The sequence below is a fragment of the Erpetoichthys calabaricus genome, chromosome 14 (genome assembly GCF_900747795.2).
Source record: "Erpetoichthys calabaricus chromosome 14, fErpCal1.3, whole genome shotgun sequence".
In the NCBI taxonomy this organism is placed as follows: domain Eukaryota; kingdom Metazoa; phylum Chordata; class Cladistia; order Polypteriformes; family Polypteridae; genus Erpetoichthys; species Erpetoichthys calabaricus.
In genome coordinates, this window is record NC_041407.2 from 101905585 (window position 1) to 101931442 (window position 25858).

At 41.1% G+C, this 25858-nt stretch overlaps 1 protein-coding gene across 1 annotated transcript; it reads left to right on the top strand.

Moving 5' to 3' along the window:
- On the top strand, positions 1-23858 carry coasy (CoA synthase). Its single transcript, XM_028818549.1, has 10 exons — positions 1-238; positions 3160-3828; positions 8390-8604; positions 9015-9146; positions 10214-10403; positions 10534-10598; positions 15152-15236; positions 16477-16574; positions 16678-16824; positions 23191-23858. The coding sequence occupies exons 2-10, from the start codon at positions 3180-3182 to the stop codon at positions 23254-23256; spliced, it is 1647 nt and encodes a 548-aa protein (XP_028674382.1). The 5' UTR covers positions 1-238; positions 3160-3179; the 3' UTR covers positions 23257-23858.
- The last annotated feature ends 2000 nt before the right edge of the window (positions 23859-25858 follow it).

The following is a 25858-nucleotide window of genomic DNA, read 5'->3' on the forward strand; positions in this document are numbered from 1 at the left end:
AGCGGTGGAGTAGGAGTCGCGTGAATTCGTACACGAAGGATGGGCCGCTGTTTGTGATATATGGGAAGTGAAATGCGGCCCGTGTGGTGTTTGAGAAGCTGATATCAGCTAAGCGAGAAGTTACGAGTACCCCTCGCTACTTCGAGAATTAGCTGCTCCAGCAATGACGATAACGAGTGTTGGCGTACCTTTGCAGAATTAAGGCGGGGCGAGTTGCTGAGCTTCCGAGTGAAAAAAGGTAACGAAACTAAGCTTTTTGTGACAAGCTTTACTCGTGTACAGGTGACGTTTACATTGTTACACACTAGTATGATGTCATCTGCTTCGAGATGTGGTGGGGCGAGGCAGGTTGTTAACCCCGCGGGTTGTCCCAGCAGGTCAATATCCACCAGTTTTTATTAGTCGTTCTGCTCTTTCATTAGTTTAATAATGCCGTTATTAATAGTTCGGATCAGGTAGTATTTATTATCATCGAGCAGGGGCTCTTAAACTTTTTAAATTGGTACAGTACTGAGACCCTTGAAGAGGATTATGATCGTAATGACAGCGGAGTCAAATACCAACGTCCATATAATTAAAAAGTAAACTTTTTTGTGTTTCCTTTCAAGCATATTTCACACATGAATATTACTAAAAGAGAAAAGTGGGAAACAAGCACAATTTTTCAAACGTGCTTATCCTAAACCGGGTCACTGGAGCCCATCCCAGCCAGAATTGGGCACATGGAAGGAACAATACCTGGACGGGGTGCCAGTTCATCGCAGGGTGAAAACACACAGCACAGTAGGGGCATTTTAGCAAAGCCTGTCTACCCAAACTGAATGTGTTTTGGACTGTGAGAAGGAAAGCCCAACTGCACACTGGGATCAGTAAGGGTTTGAACCTTAAAGCGATCATTATCATTTGGAAGAGAACAGATATTCTGTTTCTCTTCTCGGTACTTGAATGTGGCACCTGGTGCCACTGCCCTATTGCCATGTTGTTTTGCCAGCCTAAGGTAAAGTCACCTCTGATGGATGATCACAGGAATTGTCAGGTAGAGGGGGGTCCTTTCATCGCGCTGTCTCAGCATGGAATGGCCAATAGGGGGAGGTAGCTTGATGGTTGAGTTCTCTAGGGCTCTGAACCAAATCCCAGTCGTATTATGTGATATCATCTACTGTTAAATTCTGCTCTGTAATTGTAATATTTCTATTGCACTATTATATTGAGGATTAGTGGTGTTCTGTGTATTGTATTGTGTTGTAATTACCCATTTCCTTTGACACCCACTGCACACCCAACCTACCTGGAAAGGGGTCTCTCTTTGAACTGCCTTTCCTGAGGTTTCTTCCATTTTTTTCCCAACAAGGGTTTTTTTTGGGGGGGGCGGGGGGGGGGGGTGTTCTTGTTTCCTTAGAGTACTGGTGAGGAAGGCAGGCTGTATTGTAGGCATGGAGCTGGAGAGTTTGACATCCAGACAGAGGAGCAGCTTCAGCGACAGACTGCTGTCACCGTCCTGCTCCACTGACAGATTGAGGAGATCGTTCCTTCCCCAAACTATGCGACTTTTCAATTCCACCCCGGGGGGGGGGGGGGGGGTAAACATTAACATTATTCAAAGTTATTGTCTGTTTTTACCTACATTTTTATTACTCTTTCATTTAATTTTTTTTTTTTGTATCGGTATGCTGCTGCTGGTGTATGTGAATTTCCCCTTGGGATTAATAAAGTATCTATCTATCTATCTATCTATCTATCTATCTATCTATCTATCTATCTATCTATCTAGAGAGTCAAGGCTTTGTCAATAGGAAGGGCCTGTTAAAGCCCATTGCGGCACAAAAATAAATTGCATTGTATTGTATTTGTTAGGTATACCCCCTCCAGTGAAAATACTTCAAAAAAGCTTTAGTAATGCTGGGAAAAATCAATTGTTGGGATATGGCATGAGGATATGATCATTTTAAAGAAAGAGAAGTATGGAAGGTCACTTAGTTACTTGACTAGTGGCACTAGTTAAGGAGTGAAGTAGTTTCAAAATTAATCAATGCAGTTTATTTACCTTGTCTTAAATGTTTTTTTGTTTTTAAACCTCCTTAGCACTATGTCGACTCCTGGAAAAATCAGCAAAGACATTGATTTATTTTTTTCAACAAGAATATATGTTATTGCATGTAATCGAAACATGTAAATCTCAAACTGTCATTATAAATGCTGTAGTTTGCACCGGCGTACTGATGCAGATTTAGTAAATATGCTTTGAGTGATATATTTTGAAACAGTCACCAGCACACAGCCTAACGCCATAATCAGGACAGTAGAAGTGTTTTTGTTTTGCGCACTGTTCTTATAATGTTTTCTCTGTTTGGTGCATGAGAAGAGGGTCGAATGTCTGTGTCTGATCCTCACGATGGACATGCCTGTTGTGCTATCGTAAGCTACCACGGAAAATGGCTTCGTGAGCTCCACGTTTCCCCTGACAGGAACATTGACAGTTGCTATGTTATGAGCAGTGCTTAGGCGGCTAACATTTTTCTTGTTCTTCCACTCGATTGCAATCATTTTGACTTTTTGCCACATGGATACTGCAGCATATCATAGCGGTTCGGTCATTCAGTGCTGTATGGATGGATAGATGGATAGATAGATAGATAGATAGATACTTTATTAATGTAATAATTATTTTACATGTAAAATAATTTTTGCACAACAAATGGAGCAAGGGGATGGTGCAGAAGTGCTCTTATTTATAACAGCAAACAAAAATAATAGTGTCCAAATAATGCATTGTATCACTCTTTAATTTAATGTTGTTCTTTATCAGTATGCTGCTGCTGGAGAATGTGAATTTCCCCTTGGGATTAATAAAGTGTGTATCCATCCATCCATCCATCCCTCCCTCTTTCTTCTGTTTAGCTATTTGCAGACATTAAATACTTGTCTATGTATTGTAACATTTTGTTGCTCCATGTCATATCTCTGCTTAGTGCTCATTATAATTTTTCCAGACAGATGATTACTAATAATCTTTATGGGTCCACCATTGACTTTTTAAGATTTTATTGTTTTGCTTGTACTGTGTCACAAATATTAATTTTAAGATAAAATGCCTTCACATTCTGTAGAAATTATGATATTGTGTAGAAAGTTTATTTTTTCTCTCTCCATCTTTCACAGGCACTACAGAGCTGTGCAACATGTCCATGTTTAGGACTGGCATACTCGTCCTCACATCCCCACTGCATACTCTACCCCTGCGGATCACACCTGTTCTGACATCAGCCGCCCAGTTTGTGGAGCAGACTCTCTACGTTCATCTCCACCCAGGCTTAAATCTGTCCAGTATAGTGCCAGCCAGACCAGTCTTTGTCCCCCCATCTCACAACCTCTCAAGTCTTATAACAAAACTTTATTCCAGAGCGGCAGACGTGTGTGCCCATTTGGACATACGGGTCCTGTTGACCAATGTCCGAAATCAAGGTCTGTCCACCAACCCTTTCCCCACAGCCCAGATTTTGTCTCATACTCCCGATGTGGTTCTTACAGACTTCAGTGTTTCAGATTCCAGTCAGATCAGCCTAGTGCAGAGTTGCTTGGAGAAATATACCATGTGCTGTTACGCTTGTAAACCCCACCTGAAGTCTGTTCTGCTCGCACCCGAGGTGGAAATCATTGGGGAAGACATGGAGCCTCAAAAAACTGAACTCTTGGAGACGTACAGCGATGTGGTTGTTGGGGGAACTTTTGATAGACTTCATGGAGCTCACCGCACTCTCCTTACCGTGTCATGTCTGATGACAGAGAAGCGCTTTTTGATTGGACTTTCAGACAGTGCCTTACTAAAAAGTAAGTGGAACAAAACTCACCCAGTGTGTCTAAAGTTTCTTGCTAAGAGTAAATTAATTAAACTGTTTCCTTACCCGTTTAGTCTAATTTAAGTGATGTGGAGCCAGATCTGCAGTGAGTGGCAGTGGGCACAGATCCTCACTGGAGGCAATACCACTACAGGGCACACATATTTAATTAAAGTATTTCTGATTTGTGGTGCCTTTATCATGCAGGTTTAACAGCCAATGGTTTTATTTTATTTATTTAATTTAATTTATTTATTTTATTTACCTCTTAATTATTTAATGGAATGTCTACAGCAGTGTTTCCCAACCTCGGTCCTCTGGCCCCCCTGTGGCTGCAGGTTTTTGTTCCAACCAGATTCCTAATCAGTGACAACATCTGATAACACTGATCTCATTTAATTAGCTGGTTTTATTTCTCTTTTATTCTACATTCATACATTCAGAAAAGCACAGCAGCATGATTTTTACATTTATAAGACATTTAGAAATATTTCTGCTTTTACTATAGATTTAAATGCTTAACTTTGTTTTGTTGATTTCATTATATTTTGCCCTTTCTCTGTGCAGTTTTTCCCCTTCATTGTATCTTATTAATGACAATTAAAAATGAGAAGAGCAGACACACTGGCAAACAACACGGAATAATCGAAGGGTGCAAGTACTTTAGCATCAGACCCACTAATTAGTAAATAATGGATTAATTAAGCATTTAGAACACCTAGAAAAGTAGAATGAAAATCAAGATGAAAATATTGTTAAAAAGAAAAAAATACATTATTCCCATATAACTGCTTGGTACATTTTAATATATAATTAAGTGATGTGTTATATTCCAAGTTCTGTATTTTGCGAACAATATAGAAATTACAAAACTAAGTTTGGTTATATATATATATATATATATATATATATATATATATATATCTCCATCCATCCATCCATCCATTTTCTAACCCGCTGAATCCGAACACAGGGTCACGGGGGTCTGCTGGAGCCAGTCCCAGCCAATACAGGGCACAAGGCAGGAACCAATCCTGGGCAGGGTGCCAACCCACCGCAGATATATAATAATAATAAATATATAATAATATGAGTCCAAATGGGCGTGTTCTGTGCCTCTATTGTTGAGGTGGCTGACCGGAGCTGTGGCCATAAGGTGGTTGGTGGCGGCAATCCCCGAACCCGTTGGTAGAAACCAGCGGTGAGGGATGCCGTCAAGCTGAAGAAGGAGTCCTACAGGACCCTTTTGTCCTGTGGGACTCTGGAGGCTGCTGATAGGTACCGGCAGGCCAAGCGGAATGCGGCTTCGGTGGTTGCTGAGGCAAAAACTCGGGCGTGGGAGAAGTTTGGGGAGGCCATGGAGAACGACTTTCGGACGGCTTTGAGGAGATTCTGGTCCACCATCCAGCGTCTCAGAAAGCAGTGCAGTGTCAACACTGTGTATGGTGGGGATGGTGCGCTGCTGACCTCGACTCGGGACGTTGTGGGTCGGTGGGGGGAGTACTTCGAAGACCTCCTCAATCCCACTAACATGCCTTCCAATGAGGAAGCAGAGCCTGGGGACTCGGAGGTGGGCTCCCCCATCTCTGGGACTGAGGTCAGTGAAGTGGTCAAAAAACTCCTTGGTGGCAGGGCCCCGGGGGTGGATGAGATACAACCGGAGTTCCTCAAGGCTCTGGATGTTGTAGGACTTTCTTGGTTGACACGTCTCTGCAACATTGCATGGACATCAGGGACAGTGCCTCTGGATTGGCAGACTGGGGTGGTGGTCCCCCTCTTTAAGGAGGGGGGACCGGAGGGTGTGTTTCAACTACAGAGGGATCACACTCCTCAGCCTCCCTGGAAAAGTCTATTTGGGGGTTCTGGAGAGGAGGGTCTGTCAGATAGTCGAACCTCGGATTCAGGAGAAACAGTGTGGTTTTCGTCCTGGTCGCGGAACAGTGGACCATTTCTGCACCCTTAGCAGGGTCCTGGAGGGTGCATGGGAGTTTGCCCAACCAGCCTACATGTGTTTTGTGGACTTGGAAAAGGCGTTCGACCGTGTCTCTCGGGGAATCCTGTGGGGGGTGCTCCGGAAGTACGGAGTACCGGACCCCCTGATAAGGGCTGTTCGATCCCTGTACGATCGGTGTCAGAGCTTGGTCCACATTGCCGGCAGTAAGTCGAACCCGTTTCCAGTGAGACTTGGATTCCGCCAGGGCTGCCCTTTGTCACCGATTCTGTTCATAACTTTTATGGACAGTATTTCTAGGTGCAGCCAGGGCATTGAGGGGGTCCGGTTTGGTGGACTCAAGATTGGGTCACTGCTTTTTGCAGATGATGTTGTCCTGTTTGCTTGATCAGGCACTGGTCTTCAGCTCTCTCTGGATCAGTTCGCAGCTGAGTGTGAAGTGGCTGGGATGGGAATCCGCACCTCCAAATCCGAGACCATGGTCCTCAGCCAGAAAAGGGTGGAGTGCCCTCTCAGGGTTGGGAGCGAGATCCTGCCCCAAGTGAAGGAGTTCAAGTATCTCGGGGTCTTGTTCACGAGTGAGGGAAGAATGGAGCGTGAGATCGACAGGCGGATCGGTGCAGCGTCCGCAGTGATGCGGGCTCTGCATCGGTCTGTCATGGTGAAAAAGGAGCTGAGCCGTAAGGCAAAGCTCTCAATTTACCAGTCGATCTACGTTCCTACCCTCACCTATGGTCATGAGCTATGAGTATGACCGAAAGAACGAGATCGCGAATACAAGTGGCTGAAATGAGTTTCCTCCGCAGGGTGTCTGGGCTTTGCCTTAAGGATAGGGTGAGAAGCTCAGTCATCCGGGAGGAGCTCAGACTAGAGCCGCTGCTCCTCCGTATCGAGAGGAGTCAGATGAGGTGGCTCAGGCATCTGATTAGGATGCCTCCTGGATGCCTCCCTGGTGAGGTGTACCGGGCACGTCTAACCGAGAGGAGGCCCCGGGGAAGACCCAGGACACGCTGGAGGGACTATGTCTCTCAGCTGGCCTGGGAAGGCCTCGGGATTCCCCTAGAAGAGCTAGAAGAAGTGGCGGGGAGAGAAAGTCTGGGCATCTCTGCTCAAGCTGCTGCCCCCGCGACCTGACCTCGGATAAGCGGAAGAGGATGGATGGATGGATGGATATATAATAAATATATTTATATAAATATATATTTTACCAAACTTAGTTTTCTAATTTCTATATTGTTCCCAAAATATAGAACTTGGGAAATAACACATCACTTAATTAGCCCAGGAGTCCAAATTAAAACAGAAGCTGGTTGGAACAAAAACCTGCAGCCACAGGGGGGCCACAGAACCGAGTTTGGGAAACACTGGTCTACAGGAGTAGTGAGACCAGCTTTGTTATATGGGCTGGAGATGGTGGCACTGACCTGAAAGCTGAAGACAGAGCTGGAGGTAGCAGAGTTAAAGATGCTAAGATTTGTATTGGGTGTGACGAGGATGGACAGGATTAGAAATTAGGGGGTCAGCTCAGGTTGGACGGTTGGGAGACAAAGTCAGAGAGGTGGGATAATAATAATAATAATAATTCATTACATTTTTGCGTCGGTTTGGACCTGTGAAGAGGAGAGATGCTGGGTATACTGAGAGAAAGGTACTAAGGATAGAGCTGCCAGGCAAGAGGAACAGAGGAAGGCCTAAGAGGAGGTTTATGGATGTGGTGGGAGAGGACATGCAGGTGATGGGGGTGACAGAACAAGATGTAGAGGATAGAAAGATATGGAACAAGATGGTCAGCTGTGGCAACCGCTAACGGGAGCAGCCAAAAGAAGTAGTAGAAGAAGAAGAAGGTTTTATTTAACTCCCATACACCTGTGCACTATTAGTTCATATTAGGTAATAGACAAATACAGAATAGAAATGGAAAGAAAATTTCATTCAGCAAGTTTCCAGCACAGGACGCACCTCACAACCCAAATGCTGTAGATGTGATCTGAGGTGGGAACCAGCCATTTAACACTCTCTCAATGGGCAATACCCTAAAAACTGGGTGTTCCTACTTTTCAGGCTTTGTGTATCCTGAAAGACCTCTGTCTCTTCAGGAAATGCGACATCATGGGATTCTGAGCTCAAGATTTGCAAGTGCTGCTATTCCATTCATTTATTAAGGAAATGGCTTATCTGACCCTACTGCGTGGTACACCCCAAAATGATTTTAAGACCTTTTAGCTTTGTGGTCCATTTCTGGTGTTCAGCCCTGGGGCTCTTCCTTCTGTTTTTTTTTTGTTTGTGATTCATAGCCCTTACTGAACTATGCCTGATAGTTGTCTCACAGACCAGACCAGTGTGCCTCACCTGCTCCTGTAGCGTGCCATCTGTTTCTTGTGTTAATTTGCCTCTAAAGAATTTCCTAAACATGTATTGACTTAACATTCACCAGCACTACTGTTGTGTAAACAAAAGCTTTGCTGGTTTGACATATTTAGCATAAGAATAACATATTTAGTGACTACTGACTTTGCTTCCTTGTACATTTGGTGTCAGGTTTTTCAGCCTGTCTGTGTAGCAGGAACTAGAATTGCTAATTATTTTCTTGTCTACCCTGCAGACAAAGTCCTGAAGGAGCTGATTCAACCTTATGCCCTCCGCATGGAAAAACTCCTCGAGTTCCTACAAGATGTCAAGCCAGCCGTCCGCTATGAGATTGTACCACTGTCTGACCCCTACGGTCCATCCATCACCTATCCTGATCTCCAGTGTATTGTGGTCAGCGAAGAAACCCGCAAAGGGGGCCAAGCCGTGAACAAAAAGAGAGTAGAAAATGTAATCCTAGCAAAATGCATACGGCCTAGTAAAGCACTATAGAATAGAACTGAAGAGAAGGCGAGTGAAACACAGTAGAACAACAATGTAAATCTTAATAGAGCAAGTGTGTCAATAGCAGCACAAGTAATGTTAAGTTCATGGAACAGTGCATTTGCATTGTGGCTTTACATTTATGTCGGAAGCAAGTGCTGTTGCTTACTGCATCAAAACTTTAAGGCTGCGTCATAGTTTTTTTATTCTCATTGTCATTTGCTTCCATTTTATAGTAAATGTCACATAAGGGTGATTGGCATACAGAACAGTACTAAAAGATTTAGTGTGACCATCATGTTTCTGTACTTTTTTTTGGAGAAAGTGTGCCGGAGATCAGAAGGTTAAAAAAAAAAAAACCTCTTCTTTTTTGATAGGGACACCCTGAATTGGTCATCTATGAGATTAAGCTCATCAAAGATGCCCACCATAGCGACACTGAGGAAGAAAAGATCAGTTCGTCCAGTCTCCGTAGTCGCCTGCTTGGCACACTGTTGGCGCCACCTAAGGTGAGGTGAATCGAAACTCTTGGTCACAATTATTGAATTCAGCACTACAACTGTTCCAAAACCTTTGTCCTGTGAGAACATCTTTTCTAGTAGATTACTGTGCACTTTTCCTACTATTCTTCATATTCTGTGTGGTTGCTAGTTCTCAAATGGTGAAACAAGTTAGTTGTCGAGCTTGTCTTTAACGGCGACCGATTTCCGATATAGTATGCAGATAGCCGTCTCTTGAGCAAAATTGCTCTTTTTCAAAGCCAACCCACCTCCACGCAAGTGAGGATGATCCACACATCTTACAACTAAATCTAATGATGTAGATTGCTACGCTGTTTTATCTCCTGGTGCCGTTTGCGCACTCATTTTTAGGCAGCTATGCTACTTTAACTGACCATGCATGCCTATGCGCTCGCATTACACACACACAGTGGTCTGTCCTGTTAGGTTATGTGAGACAGTGAATGCACGGACTCTCAAGGCGTGTTTTTGATTGTTTTTTGCAAAGTAAGTGGCATACCCGATTATTTCAACTCACGCATCGTTAAAACGTCAATTAAGATATTATTGTAGGCAGTACATATCACACACTCCTAGTCTTGATAGGTTCTGATTCCACTGTATACACTATTTGTTAACCACTCCAGCAAGTTATTGGGCTTAGCTTACCTGCGGCTATCTGGTTAACCTGGCAGTTTTTCAGTTTGACAGTATTCACTAAAGGGTGTGGAGACTCTAAAAGGTGTGCATAAGAATCTCCAGGATTGACAATCGCAGCTTTAGGGTGTTTCCAGCACCGTGTGGTATGCAGGCTTTGAGGCATTAGCAGGACTTAAATGCTTCTTCTTTGATATCCTATGTGCACCCAAGAGGTCTTGATTGACATAGTGGGACAGCCTATAACTGGGTGTGTATGAGGCACACCTGTTACAAATCCTTCATTGTCTTTACCTTTACAGTTGTGGCACTCTTTTACCACAAGGGTGAACAAATAGTGATAACTGAATTCATAACGTGAATACAACCAAAGAATCTGATTTAAAATTTCCTGTTCATGTTTCCACTGTTCTTTTTAGAAAAATCCAAACATTCCACTCTTTCCCTATGTGATTGGCCTGACAGGAGGTAGTGGGAGCGGCAAGACCTCCATTGCAAAGCGCCTAGAAGCTCTGGGGGCCGCCCATATCGACAGTGACCGCCTGGGACACGAAACCTATAATCCAGGAGGACCCACCTATCACAAAGTAAAAGAGGTGTTTGGTAATGGTGCGTAATCTGTGCTTAGTGCTTTTGGTCTTCTTCAAATATTACATATCTAAGAAGCTGTGAGCACATAGTACTCATTGTTGTTTGAATCCTGCAGTTAAGCTCTGACGTGACAACATTTTTGTTCCAGATATCTTAAATGAAGATGGTACGATCAACAGATCTTTACTTGGAAAAAAAGTGTTTGGGAATAAGGTGAGGAGTCTTGAAACTTTTCAGGGACTATGGTGGGTGACAATATAGTTTGATTTTTAAGACTTTAAAAATTTCAAGTATTTTCGTATGACACTTTTTTTTTTTATATACAGTATATTAACTTTTTTTTTTTTTTAACATTTCCTTTTTAAATATCATGATGGAGGTTAGAACGCTAACTCCACTTGCAACTTGAGGTCTGATAGAAATGGTGGTTGTCTTGTTACACTTCCCTAATGAAAGCAAGAATTGTTGAGGCAGTGAAATTCTATTCAACAAACAGGTTTTCCATGACTAATGGATTATAACTACTTTGCCTCAAAATTTATGTCTTCCTTACTAGAAAAATCCTAAAACATATATTTAAATGTAAAGATAGATAGAGAGATAGATAGATACTTTATTAATCCCAATGGGAAATTCACATTCTCCAGCAGCAGCATACTGATACAATAAATAATATTAAATTAAAGAAAGATAATAATGCAGGTGAAAAACAGACAATAACTTTGTATAATGTTAAATGTTAACGTTTACCCCCTGGGTGGAATTGAAGAGTCACATAGTGTGGGGGAGGAATGATCTCCTCAATCTGTCAATGGAACAGGACGGTGACAGCAGTCTGTCGCTGAAGCTGCTCTTCTGTCTGGAGATGATACTATTAAGTGGATGCAGTGGATTCTCCATAATTGATAGGAGCCTGCTGAGCGCCCTTCGCTCTGCCACAGATGTTAAACTGTCCAGCTCCATGCCAACAATAGAGCCTGCCTTCCTCACCAGTTTGTCCAGGCGTGAGGCGTCTTTCCTCTTAATGCTGCCTCCCTAGCACACCACTGCGTAGAAGAGGGCGCTCGCCACAACCATCTGATAGAACATCTGCAGCATCTTATTGCAGATGTTGAAGGACGCCAGCCTTCTAAGGAAGTATAGTCAGCTCTGTCCTTTCTTGCACAGCGCATCAGTATTGGCAGTCCAGTCTAATTTATCATCCAGCTGCACTCCCAGATATTTATAGGTCTGCACCATCAGCACACAGTCACCTTTGATGATCACAGGGTCTATGAGGGGTCTGGGCCTCCTAAAATCCACCACCAGCTCCTTGGTTTTGCTGGTGTTCAGTTGTAGGTGGTTTGAGTCGCACCATTTAACAAAGTCATTGATTAAATGCTAATGCATGTGAGTGCATCTCTAGCGCCTTGTTCATCAGTGGCTACCACCCTGTCCCCAGTGTTGCCGGGAGAGCCCTCAGACCCCCATGACCCAGACCTTAGAAATATCCCGTTGCAAAGGCACAAGTGAGACAAATAGAGTTTCTTTTGATTCTTCCATCTTCTGTCAATTACTTTACCTTACCTAAAATTAATGCTGCTGTATTCATAATGCTTCTTCTGATTTATATTGATATCATAGACTTTGGTATTGTTAGTAAACTTGAGAAGTAAGTTTTCAGATGACACTTAAACTGGGTGAATGGCAGACACTGAGGAGGCAGCAATCACAAATCAGAAACTTCAGAACTGGGTGAACACTTGGAAAATGCAGTTCACTTTAGAAAAGTTCAAAGTGCTACATGTGGGCAAAAGGCTTGTTAATTATAAATACAAGATGGGAGACCCTGTCATACAGAAGGCAACCTCTGAAAAGGACTTGGCGGTTTATGTTGACAAAATATTTTCATCATCTAAGTCAGTGGTCTCAAACTCCAGTCTTGGAGGGCCACACTGGCTGCAGGTTTTCATTCTAACCCTTTTTTTAATTAGTGACCAGTTTTTGCTGCTAATTAATTCCTTTTCTTTTCATTTTAATTGACTTGTTTTTTAAGATTTGTTCCCCTGAATTTCTTTCCTTAAATGGCACCCAAACAGAAATGAAACGTAAAGTGAGTCAATTAACAGAAGACCAACTAAGTCAGGGTCTCAGACTCCAACCATGTTCACTCCAACCAGTTGCTTAATTAGGTGCTGATTCTTGTTGTTAATTAAACCCGCTCTTTAATTCCACGGCTTGTTGCTGCTCTCATTGTGCAATGGCATACATTTCCAAAATTGTTGATTTTGCCTTTTCTAAGAGCACTGTTAGAATGTTTTGTGGACCTGAGCAGATCAGCATTCCTGAGACCCTCATCTTTCTTTATTTTCAGATGATTTATTTTATGATTTATTTTATGATGGACACAGTTTGCTGTTCATGTTTTGGCTCATTTTATGTCTCATTATTGTTTTGACTGCTAATTAAGGAAAAAGAAACAATTAAGGGGTCTGAGTCTTCAAGAACAAGCCAATTAAAATGAGTTCAAAAGAAGTTAATTAGCCAAAACAGGTCACTAATTAACAAAACAACATTTATTTCTATAGCACATTTTCATACAAATGATGTAGCTCAAAGTGCTTTACATGATGAAGAAAGAGAAAAAAGGCAACATAAATAAGAAAATAGAATTAGGGAGGACTAATTAACATAGAATAAAAGTAAGTAATGACCAGGGATGACAGAAAAAACTCTAGACGTCTGGAGAGAAAAAAATCTGCAGGGGTTCCGAGGCCACGAGACCACCCAGCCCCCTCTAGGTATTCTACCTAACATAAATGACATCAATCAGTCCTCATTGTATTCAGGGTTCAAATGGAAGAACTTGATGATGACTTCTGGCCTTTAATCCGTCAATGTAGGGACATCATGCTGCTTTGATCAGGTGGTGGCGCCACCACAGAAAACCGGAAAAAGAACAGCAGAGAAAGTAAGGGTTAGTACAGATTTCGGAGCCACCATGAGTGATAATGATAATTAATTGAATATGCAGACCATACAAAGCATCAAACTAAAATGAAGATATGAGAAAGCCATGTTAAAGTAATGTGAAACTAATGAAAAGGGTTACAATGAAAACTTGCAGCCACTGCAGCCCTCCAGGACTGAAATTTGAGACCACTTATCTAAGCAATAAATAAAAGCAAATAAAAAGGCAATAAAATGTTTTTATATTGTAAAAACTGAAGTTAAGGGACATTTTACTCAGACTATGTCCTGCACTGGTGAGAGCACAGCTAGAGTGCTGTGTGCAATTCTGGTCACTATGCTACAAGCAGGACATGGCAACATTTGAAGCTGTGCGGAGGGGAGCAATTAAGTGTATCTGACGACTTATGGACATGTCCTCCTGCAACAGAGAGTTCAACCTGTTTAGTCTGAGCAGAGGACACTGGGTGGGGACCTAACGCAGGTCTTCAGAATTTTCAAAGGCATCCATTAAGTCAAACTCTTTTACCTAAACAGTGAATCCACCAGTGGAAATTAAGGGAAAGTGCATTTAGGACTGAAGTCGGGAAGCACTTCTTCACGCAAAGAGTTATGGGAATCTGGAACAACCTACTGAGACATGGAGTTGAAGCAGAAAACGTCACTACTTTTAGAAAGTACACATATGAGATATTGGGACAGCTTATCTATTGACTAAACAAACAAGCTTGAAGGACTGAATCATCTCCTCTCATTTTTCAATGTTCTTATAATGCACATTGTCACAAACTTGACTCAGAGACATAGTAAGTTTTGGATCAGCCACCCGTGTAATTGGTATCCTGGCTGCAAAGTTGTAAAAATGTATACAGCACTGATGTGCACAAAACTGAGTCCAAAACAGAACTGAGGGAATAAGGAAAAGGTGGAGGCTTTTAAAGCGGAAGACCAGAAGTGAGATCAAAGGGGACGGGTTCATGAAGGTCTTCAGCCGTAGGTTCGAGCCTGGACGTGACATCACAGGGCCCGGAGCCAGCAAGGACTCCTTCCATAGGCTCGGTCCCAGAAGTGACGTCAAGAGGACCAGGTGGAATCTCCCATGAATGAAAGGGAGAAAAAGAGTCGGTGCATTCTGCCACATCCCAGTATGACTTGGAACTGCCCTTACTCACTTTGTACACTTTGTGACTGCTGTCACCGTCCTGCTCCACTGACGGATTGAGGAGATCGTTCCTCCCCCACACTATGCGACTCTTTAATTCCACCGGGGGGGTAAACGTTAACATTTAGCATTATACATAGTTATTGTCTGTTTTTCACCTGCATTATTATCATTCTTTAATTTAATATTATTTATTGTATCAGTATGCTGCTGCTGAAGAATGTGAATTTTCCATTGGGATTAATAAAGTATCTATCTATCTACTCAAGCCCTTTTGCTGCCTCCCATGTGCACCGTGTGTGACAACATGTAAAGTTACTTGAGAGTGACGGTGACCCCATGAATCACACGATATAAAAAACAGTCAGGGTTTATGTCTGTCTTGTGTTCAATGCTGCCATTTTAAGCACATTTTCTGTAACCTTTAATTAAAACAAATCAGAACACACACGCTATGGATTTAGAAAATGGTTAGATGGTTGGTGTCAGTCTCGTGTTGACCTGTCTCATGACAGTGCTCTCACAGACTTGATGGAATACAGCAGTTTTTTCATTTCATTTTAGATCATGTACATCATCTTATACTTTGAGGAATCCTTCCTTCATTTTTTTGCCAATGTATTATTAATTTCTTTACTTTCATTTTATTATTCAGGAGAAACTGAAGTGTTTGACTGATATTGTGTGGCCCGAAATAGCAAAGCTTTCTACAAAGAAAATATTGGAGGCTGCATCTCAGGGTATGTTCAATAGGTGTTTTAATTACTGGTAATGACTAGGACATCCATGGTTAAAGTGTTGCTTTTGGATTTTGTTTAAAAAGCTTCCACTTATCATTTTAAGCTCTGGATCGTAAGTGTAAAGAAAAAAATAATTCAAAACCATGTGTGTCTTTTCTATTTTTATTTTCCTCTGACCTGTTGATTCACTGTCTTTTTTTTTTTTTTTTTTTTATTGTTTTGGACAGCCACTAGTGTTGATCATCAAAATTTGCCTGTGTTCTTCTTAACTGAATTTTTCCCTACAAATCTGCTGTGTAGTAGGGTTAGACAAATTCTGTTCCCCTAGTGGCCCATGATGCCTTGCAATTCTAGCATGACATCAGAGCTGTAGCAGCTATGTTGGATGTGGGATGTCATCGCCCAGTCTGTGCTACCTGCCTAATTTGCGTAGCACATGAGCAGAACTTTCACACGTGCATCACATAAGCGGCCATCACACACTTTACAGCGCTGCTTGATCTACTTTGCACATGGGTAAATAGTTTATGGTGTATACGCCACTACCCGATCAGTACACCCTGCATGCATATAAAATAAATAAAATGTCAGTATTTTTATTTGAGGGGGTACCTTAGCTGACCATAATGAGAGTATAGCATTTTGAAAATATTTCATTTTTGTGCATTGTTTCATTGTATGTTATGTCTTCACTGCTAGATTAAGCATTTATACTCTTTGTTATGTAGTACCTATCAGGTAGTGACCAGGATAGACCCGGGGTATGTAATGCTGAATACTTACGTCACAGGCTGTATGGGTAGTGATAGGAGTTAAGGAAAAGACTTGGAGTATACTTTTTATCTCGTGTAGGCATACTGGCACACATCCTCACAGCTCAGATCACATTTTTGGCCGTAACAATCGGTCCAGCATAGTTGGATTAAGGGCATAATTTACCATCAAATCATATGGGCTTCACCCTCCTCAGAAGACATTCTGTTTTCGTTTTGCACCTGCTGTAACTTTTGCTGCATTTATTAAGACTCATCTTTTTGGTTCAGCAGTGCTATCTTTCATAATCTGTAATTTATTCTAAAATGAGTGCATTCGTTTGATTTTTACACATTTTGATTGTTGATTGTTGAGATGTTGATTTTAAATATCTGTGTCCCAGCCTTGAGTAATAACGTGACACCTGTGTTTTCTTTCTCTCTCTGGTTGTTAAGTTAAAGCCATTTGTCATCGTTTTTCTTGTCAGGTAAGACTGTGTGTGTGCTGGATGCAGCAGTTCTACTGGAGGCTGGTTGGACCGATATAGTCCATGAGGTCTGGGTAACAATCATCCCAGATGGCGAGGTAAGACAACATTTTTTTCCCTCTATACAGTTGTAGGAAAGTTCAGCTAGCCTGTTTTTTTTGGTTTTTTTTTTGAACTCATTATTTATTTTTGCTTCATTAGGCAATTGCCCGCATAATGACCAGAGATGGTGTAAGTAAAGAGAATGCGCAAAAGCGGCTGGATAATCAGTGGACCAATGAACAAAGAGTGGAGAGAGCAAATGTTGTCCTTTGCACATCCTGGGAGCCAGAGGTTACACAAAGACAGGTGAGAGTCATGGTGTCGGGACAGTTTTAGCAACTGGAAATATCTGAATATACAAGAATTTAAATTAATCAGAGTTCATGTGGAACATCTTGATGATCTCGTTCAGCTGATACGACTGAATGCAGACAAGCTGGATGTATGATGCATTGAATGAGATGAAAGAAGCACACTAGGAATTTATTCCAATCCTCTTTAATAAAATCCCTGTGTGCGTCCGTGTGTGTTTGTCTTCTGGTGAAGTACGCATGCGCGGGGCATGGTGCAATGCTTCAAAGGCCGCCTGACGCGTTACACAAGACAGAGAGGGCGGGACCTATAAAATATCGCGCGGCCGATCCAATCGGATTTCGGTAAATGAGGTAAGACCTAAAACATAATGCACATAAAATCCAATCGGGTACTGAGACGCAGAGACCAGCTTCCCCAAAGAGGTGGGATTAGTGTTTGTTGTTGTGCAAGTGTTCACTCTGAGGATGTCAGATTTGCGATTAACAAACTTGGCCCAGTAAAGTGTAAAGTGTTTTCCTAAATATACGAATTTTCATATTACAATAGGATGACTTTTAAAAGTAGATTTATTTTCGCGCACATAAAATCCGTTGCTGGGGAGACGCCATACATACAATAATCAGCTGCACGCCAGCACAGATTAAAATACTTGCTGGAGAGACGTATTACCGTGAGAGAAAATCAAAGGCACACAATACAGTGACGCATATTACAGCCACATACAAGCCAGTATTACTGTAACAGAAAATAGACGGTCCTTTGCCATTTAATATAGACTGTTCCTACTAATGTTTATGTGCTACTATTCTAGCGCCCATTATTGTAATGGGCTTAATGTCTAGTATATAAATAAGACATCCACAGAATTTCTTATTTGAAAGGAACAGTGAAAAATAATAATGTAACCCCTCTCTCTAACTTTCAAGCATCTCTTATTAAATACTCTGCAATACAAATTGTAGCTGTCCTATATTCTGACTTACCTGTTCACCTCAAGTCATGGTTTTGCTTAGTCATTAAAACTAAAAGAGCTGGCAAACCCAGTATGAAAAGAGGCACCACCAGAGGAATTCATATCGTACACAATCTGTGATAGGTCACTTCACACAGTTCAGTTTGGAATAATGGAATAACTATTTATAGCTTTCTTTTCCATATTATAAAAGGGCAAACACTTTGCCTTATCAGTTGAGGGAATGCAATGGGCTCCGGTAAGCTGACAGCTCGGAGTACTACATGGCCCATGCCTGCTTTGGAGCAGGTGAAGGAGGATTGCTTGTGCCTGAGAGAGTGTGTCCTTGAACTTTCATCTGCCTGTAGACAGGAGTACAAAAGTGAACTCGATTAACTGTAGACTTTGGGTAGGAGGTGGCACATGGCCACCATCTTGTCCCGGTCCCCCAGTGAAGGAAAGGGTTTGGCATCATTAGTGATTGGTTATGACAGTCCTACCACCATATAAAAAGGATATGCAGGCACTTGAGGTCATATTGCAGTCTTTGGCCTAGAGACATTCTGAGCAGCAGCAAAGTTTGATCGGGTTAAGCTGGGGAGCTCATCTTTTGTTGTTGTAAATAATCGTTCTTTTTTAATGCATAGCATTGCGACTGTGCTGATTCTTTTTTTTTTTTGACACGGCAGGGATTTTGAATTGTTTGATTACATTTTGCTTTCATTTCTATAAAGAGTCACTGTTTTTTTTTCACTTTTGCCTTTTTGTGTCCGTGTCATTCCACTCCACCACTGGTTTTGGTTCACAAACTACTAAATGCCCAAGGTGAATTGTTGTGGGGCTTAATTGGCACGGGACATTACAGAATCTTCACATTTGTACATAAAGACAAAACTGACATCAGTCTGACTGTGTGGACTTGTGCACAGTGCTTAAACAACACAGACGTACAAATGAACACGGACACTTCAGAAGAGTGCTGCGTTGTTTATGATGACATTTTTTTTCTTTTTTCAAGAACAGTCATTTCGCACCTCATTTTCAACTTTCACTACTGTAATTTACTGTCGCTTCACTCATAGTAAACTATGCATATAGGACAGCACTAACACCAAAGGGGATCTTTATTGTTATCCTTAGTGTTTTGCATATAACGGACAATGAACAAAATGGAACATAATATTGTTAAACCTTAATTATTCTATTTGTTCACAGCATGTCCTGGCAGTATTTTTATTTCTACATTTTTTTTTAAGTTTTTTTTTTTTAAGCACTCTCATACTCATCAGTGTGTTATTGAGTAAAGAAACAACATAGAAGACTTTGAAGCAGGAGGAGAGCCTCTCTCTCCCCCAAAGGTGGTTCTGGGTGGGTCGCATTATCTTCAGTATGTTGGAACATTTCACAGGCATAAAGTTTCTCACTTTACTATACATAGCAATGGAGACTGAAGAAGATTATGGCATTTAACACTTCAAAGTACAGGGGGTCCTAGGGTTACAACATCTCCACATAGAACGTTTCGAGTTTACAACACTCATTCCCATAAAAACTTAAAAACAAAATTGAGACGTGAGAAGGAATAAAAGTAAGGTAAGATACACTCATTTTTTCCGTTACTACAGTACAGTATATTTATGTCCTTTTCCTTTTTCTGTGGCTTAGTTGTGTTTTCATGTTCTAGATTATGATTTTGCAAATGTGTTAAGATAGGTAAGTGACTTAGGCTAGGGTGTGTTTCGACTTAACAGCAAAATTCAGGTTGTAGGAATGGAACTGTGTCGTAACCCGAGGACCCCCTGTATTTCATGCATTAGTGGTAATAAAAGAGAAAATAATCTTATAGAGACAACAACTTGCATACATACTTGAAATTAAACCAAATTGTCACCAGGATTTTTTTGTAGATCGTTACAATTGTCCAAGAGTAGCTCTATCAAATACTCACTCGCATTCGCATAACCTGTTCAGTTTTTTTCATGAAGACATTTTCCTGGAGTGGTTTATTTAACAATATTTTAGTAAAAGTGCATGTGTTTGGGACATTGTAATTATATGACTGGACAACTTGACCTGTGAATTTTGAGGCACAAGTGAAAAAAATTATCATGGATGTTTTTGGTATTGTTTGCTCCACTCCAGCAGTGGTTCCCATTGATGCCTATTGTATCAAAAATGTTATCGCTGTTCTGCATGAAAACATTATATTAAAATATTTCTCGGTCATCACTTAAACTACATGGGGTAAGTAGTGTATAAAAAATAAATTATTTCTGAGTTGAGTATTCCATTAAGGCTGCTTAATTCAGTTCAGAGCTGTGGAAGGACACAGACTATACAGGCAGTGTTGGGCACAAAGGCAGGAGGAAACCCTGGACAGAGCACCAGTAGGACCCATATATACACAGGGGTGGACAAATGTAGGTTTACAGTTGTTTGTATGGAAAAAGACATGCAGGCTATGATTATTACAATAGCTTTATTAACTCTTAGCTTTATTAAGTTTGTTCTCCTCCTTTCAGTATGTTTATGTGTCCACTTTCATTAGTTTGTTGGTTAAATTACCAGCCATCATTACCTAAAAGATAAATCATAAGTAAGGATATGAAATAATAACAATAATATGATGAAGACGACAACAAATAAGGGACAAATAATACAAATAAATAATTCAATAATTAATAAACAATAATACAAGAATACATTTTTACATACAACTGTGACTACTTTTGCCTACCCCTGTATATAGATAGATAGATATGGAAAGGCACCATATTATAGATGAACAGACAGAGAGACAAATACAGAGATAAAGAGAGAGCCATAGGGATAGCTATAGGAATACAGGGATATAGAGATATAAATACAGAGATAATGTATAGAGATATAGGGATAGATATATAAATACAGAGGGACAGTATAGAGATAGAGATATATAAATACAGAGAGATAAATATAGAGATATACAGTTAGGTCCATAAATATTTGGACAGAGACAACTTTTTTCTCATTTTGGTTCTGTTCTTTACCACAATTAATTTGAAATGAAACAACTCCGATGCAGTTGAAGTGCAGACTTTCAGCTTTAATTCAGTGGGGTGAACAAAACGATTGCATAAACATGTGAGGCAACTAAAGCATTTTTTTAACACAATCCCTTCATTTCAGGACTCAAAAGTAATTGGACAAATTAAATAACTGGAAATCAAATGTTCATTTCTAATACTTGGTTCAAAACCCTTTGCTGGCAATGACAGCCTGAAGTCTTGAACTCCTGGACATCACCAGATGCTGGGTTTCCTCCTTTTTAATGCTCTGCCAGGCCTTTACTGCAGCAGCTTTCAGTTGCTGTTTGTTTGTGGGCCTTTCTGTCTTTAGTTTAGTCTTCAACAAGTGAAATGCCAGCTCAATTGGGTTAAGATCAGGTGACTGACTTGGCCATTCAGGAATTTTCCATTTCTTTGCTTTAATAAACTCCTGGGTTGCTTTGGCTGTATGTTTTGGGTCATTGTCCATCTGTATCATGAATCACTTTGACTGCTGTATTTAGCTGGATTTGAGCAGACAGTATGTCTCTGAACACCTCAGAATTCATTCGGCTGCTTCTGTCCTGTGTCACATCATCAATAAACACTAGTGTCCCAGTGCCACTGGCAGCCATGCACGCCCAAGCCATCACACTGCCTCCCTCCACCGTGTTTTACAGATGATGTGGTATGCTTTGGATAATGAGCTGTTCCACACCTTCTCCATACTTTTTTCTTGCCATCATTCTGGTAGAGGTTGATCTTGGTTTCATCTGTCCAAAGAATGTTTTTCCAGAACTGTGCTGGCGTTTTTAGATGTTCTTTAGCAAAGTCCAATCTCGCCTTTCTATTCTTGAGGCTTATGAGTGGCTTGCACCTTGCAGTGCACCCTCTGTATTTACTTTCATGCAGTCTTCTCTTTGTGGTAGATTTGGATATCGATATGCCTACCACCTGGAGAGTGTTGTTCACTTGGTGGGATGTTGTGAAGGGGTTTCTCTTCACCATGGAAATGATTCTGCCATCATCCACCAGTGTTGTCTTCCGTGGACGTCCAGGTCTTTTTGCATTGCTGAGTTCACCAGTGCTTGCTTTCTTTCTCAGGATGGGCCAAACTGTAGATTTTGCCACTCGTAATATTGTAGCAATTTCTCGGATGGGCTTATTCTGTTTTCACAGCTTAAGGATGGCTTCTTTCACCTGCATGGCGAGCTCCTTTGACTGCATGTTGTCTGTTCACAGCAAAATCTTCCACATGCAAGCACCACACCTCAAATCAACTCCAGGCCTTTTATCTGCTTAATTGATAATGACATAAGGACGGACTTTACAACACCTGCCCATGAAATAGCGAAAGAGTCAATTGTCCAATTACTTTTGAGCCCCTGAAATGAAGGGATTGTGTTCAAAAAATGCTTTAGTTGCCTCACATTTTTATGCAATCGTTTTGTTCACCGCACTGAATTAAAGCTGAAAGTCTGCACTTCAACTGCATTTCAAATTCATTGTGGTAATGTACAGAACCAAAATTAGAAAAAAGTTGTCTCTGTCCAAATATTTATGGACCTAACTGTAAATACTAGAGCGACAGAGAAAGATATAGGGATAGATATATAAATACAGAGACATAGGATGGAGATATATATAAAATAAATAAATACAGAAACACGGTATAGAGCTAGATATATAAATTCAGAGAGATGTAGGGATAGAGATATAGATATATAAATGCAGAGATAGAGATATAAATACAGAGACACAGTATATAGAGATAGATATAAGTATATACATACAGTATAGAGATAGTAATAGATTTGGGGATATTGATAGATATAGATATATAAATACAGAGATATAGATGGAAATATGAATATCCATGTACACATAGTTCACACTCAGGAGTTTTCTGAAATTTTTGAAACAGAAAATAAAGCCTGTAATATCTATCCATCCATTTTCCAACCCGCTGAATCCGAACACAGGGTCACGGGGGGTCTGCTGGAGCCAATCCCAGCCAACACAGGGCACAAGGCAGGAACCAATCCCAGGCAGGGTGCCAACCCACCGCAAGCCTGTAATATTTTACATTAAATGGAAGCTTTTCTTAGTGACAGTACCTTCTTATTAATATATTACTTCATGTGTCTACTTTATTTGATTTCACATCCTACTTTTAAAAATGTAATTGCTCACACACAAAATTCAAAATTTCCTGGTCATTTTCCCTTAATGATGACTTGGTCATTTTAGAGGCAGCAGTAATGTAGATTTTTTTCAGTCCTTTAATCCAGTTCAGGCTTGTTGTGCAGATTTATTTCAGAACGTTTTTTGAGACGAGTGCACCAATAGCATAATACTTACCTTTGCTATTTTTTGCAGGTACAGAAAGCTTGGGATCTCCTACAGGAGAGAATAAGAAACCAAAGAAACAAGAACCTGTCCTGAAAAGGCCTGCGAGGAACTGGAGTGTTTAATGTTACAAAATATTGATTGAACAAAAGAAAAAGATTGTTGAAATGAATGATTTTTTTTTTAAATTTGCTCAATTCTTGGTAAACCAGGTTTGGCATCGGAATAGCTTGTCACATCGTGACAGCAAGAATGTTTGTGCTTATAATTGAAGAAGCTGAATATTTTTACGTGAGATGAACTTGAACCACAGAATATGGTGAGAGGGACAGAAGAATTAATTGTGACACATTGTCATGCAGTTAGTTATCATGATGTGCCAGTATGTTCACATCACCATAAAGAGAGAAATCTGCCTTAGGATCCGCCTGAGGATCTTCTCATTTGTTCAAACTAGCAGCCCACCATTGTCATGTTGGATTTCTGCAGTGGACTGAATTTAAATTTGATGACTTCCAGAATTGTATTATTCTCTGTAATTTTAACTTGTTTCACCTTCCTGGAAAGGGAACATTGGATAAGATGGAAACCAACTGGCTCTGAGACCTTTTTAATCTTAGTAATGTTTTTATTTTAATTTTGGCCTGGTAATGTGACATTCAATACTGTTGGATTAAAGGTTAATAGATTTTATGGAAGTTTTCATTGTTTTTGTGTTTTTGTTTTGCTGTATTTCTGTTAAAGTGTTGCCAAATAGTTCAGATGACCAGATTGTGTATCATCACACAGCTAAATTTGGTGGCTGCTTTTGTCTCCCTTTGTTTATTGACAGGTGGCTACTGGACTGTTTTTTGACTACTGAGGGCAAGTGACTCATCGCTGGCGGCTTTAAGTGCGATCGTCTTGATTCAGAACAGCATGCACTCAGTTGCTGTCTTTGATGGGATTTGAGGACTGCCCCAGAGAAACAGGCCGGCTAGAATGAGCCCAGACTTGAGTACAAGTTAGAGCTGCCAATTAACATAGCTTACATTTTTTTTGGAGAAAACCAGAGAAAATCCAGACAGACGAGGTGTAACATAGCGCTACTCGGTGACCAGGTCAGAAATTGTACTTTGTCTTTAAATGTCATTATAACTGTGTTTGTTGAGGGTTTTCAAAGTCCAAGTGTCTTTGTTTGATAGATTTTAGTGAAGTTCAAAGCAAACAGTCAGTCAGTCATTTCCCAACCCGCTATATCCTAACACAGGGTTACAGGGGTCTGCTGGAGCCAATCCGAGCCAACACTAGGTGCAAGGCAGGAAGAAACCACGGGCAGGGCACCAGCCCACCGCAGGGCACACACTAGGGACAATTTAGGTTCACCAATGCACCTAACCTGCATGACTTTGAACTGTAGGAGGAAACCCACGCAGACACGGGGAGAACATGCAAACTCCACACAGGGAGGACCCGGGAAGTGGACCTGGGTCTCCTAACTGTGAGGCAGCAGCACTACCACTGCACCACAGTGGCGCCCCCCAAAGCAAACAGTGAACACAAAATAAGGATAATACAGTACATACAAATAAAGGGAAACTTCTTATCTATGGTATTCCGCTTGAGGCTTAACCTTAAGGTTTCTGTATACAGTATTATCACATACGCACACATGGCTAGAAAACTCTGTGTTCTTAGTTCATATTTCTCAAGGTACTTCCAATTTGGGTGGTTGGTGGCAGGATTGGCACTCCAGCCACCATAAACAAAAACTTCACACTGTTCCAGTGTGATGTTGAGGTGTCACCTGCTGCACTTGGGTCACAATCCAGGTGGCACGTGGTGTGGTAGGGTGCACATGGTCCCTACTTCACTTATCTAACTTCAATTGGCGACCCCATGTATATACTATCATCATTAAGAACATTTCATAACCTTTAAATTATTGAGATGGAAGAGAATCTTCAATTATGTATGTTAAAATCTACATTATATTCAGTTTCAAATTAACCAAAAACTAAGGTAAATTTACTATTAACATAAACCTAAAGGATTTGGCCGTCATAGTTATTAAAAGCAGAATTAGAGACACGGCGCTTTATAGTCGTGGCCAAAAGTTTTGAGAATGACCCAAGTGTTGGTTTCCACAAAGTCTGCTGCCTCAGTGTTTTTAGATCTTTGTGTCAGATGTTTCTCCGATGTACTGAAGTAGAATGACAAGTAGTTCAGAAGTTTCAAAGGCTTTTACTGACAATGACATGAAGTTTATGCAAAGGCATTTTTAGTCTCCAAACTGTTTTTGGATGGTTGGCAGAAGTTGCTCTCGGAGTATGTTTTGGTCCCATTCTTTATTCATGGCTTGGTATCGGGGGACAACACCAGTGCAGAGCTTGCTCAGGAATGGTAGCAGGCAGGTGTGAGTGAGGTGAAGACTTTTGGAGGATGGCCTGGTGGGTGTCAAGAAGGGCAACAAAGAAGCCAAGAAAAACATCAGGGACAGACTGATATTCTGGGATTGGACTGCTGGGGTCAAGTCATTTTCTCTGATGAATCCCCTTTCTGATTGATTGAGGCATCCGGAAAAAAGAAAAGAAAAAAAGGTGAGCGGCACTACCATCAGTCCTGTGTCATTCCAACAGTAAAGCATCCTGAGACCATTCATGTCACGTGGGCTTATTTCTCAGCCAAGGCAGTGGGCTCACTCACAATTTGGCCTAAG

What these genes read in the sequence shown, in the direction of transcription:
- coasy (XM_028818549.1), top strand. Translation starts at nt 3,180, where the DNA reads ATGTCCATGTTTAGGACTGGCATACTCGTCCTCACATCCCCACTGCAT. An exon ending in CACTGTTGGCGCCACCTAAG is followed by an intron (nt 9,147 to 10,213) that starts GTGAGGTGAATC and finishes TGTTCTTTTTAG; the next exon opens with AAAAATCCAAACATTCCACT. An exon ending in AAAAGAGGTGTTTGGTAATG is followed by an intron (nt 10,404 to 10,533) that starts GTGCGTAATCTG and finishes TTTTTGTTCCAG; the next exon opens with ATATCTTAAATGAAGATGGT.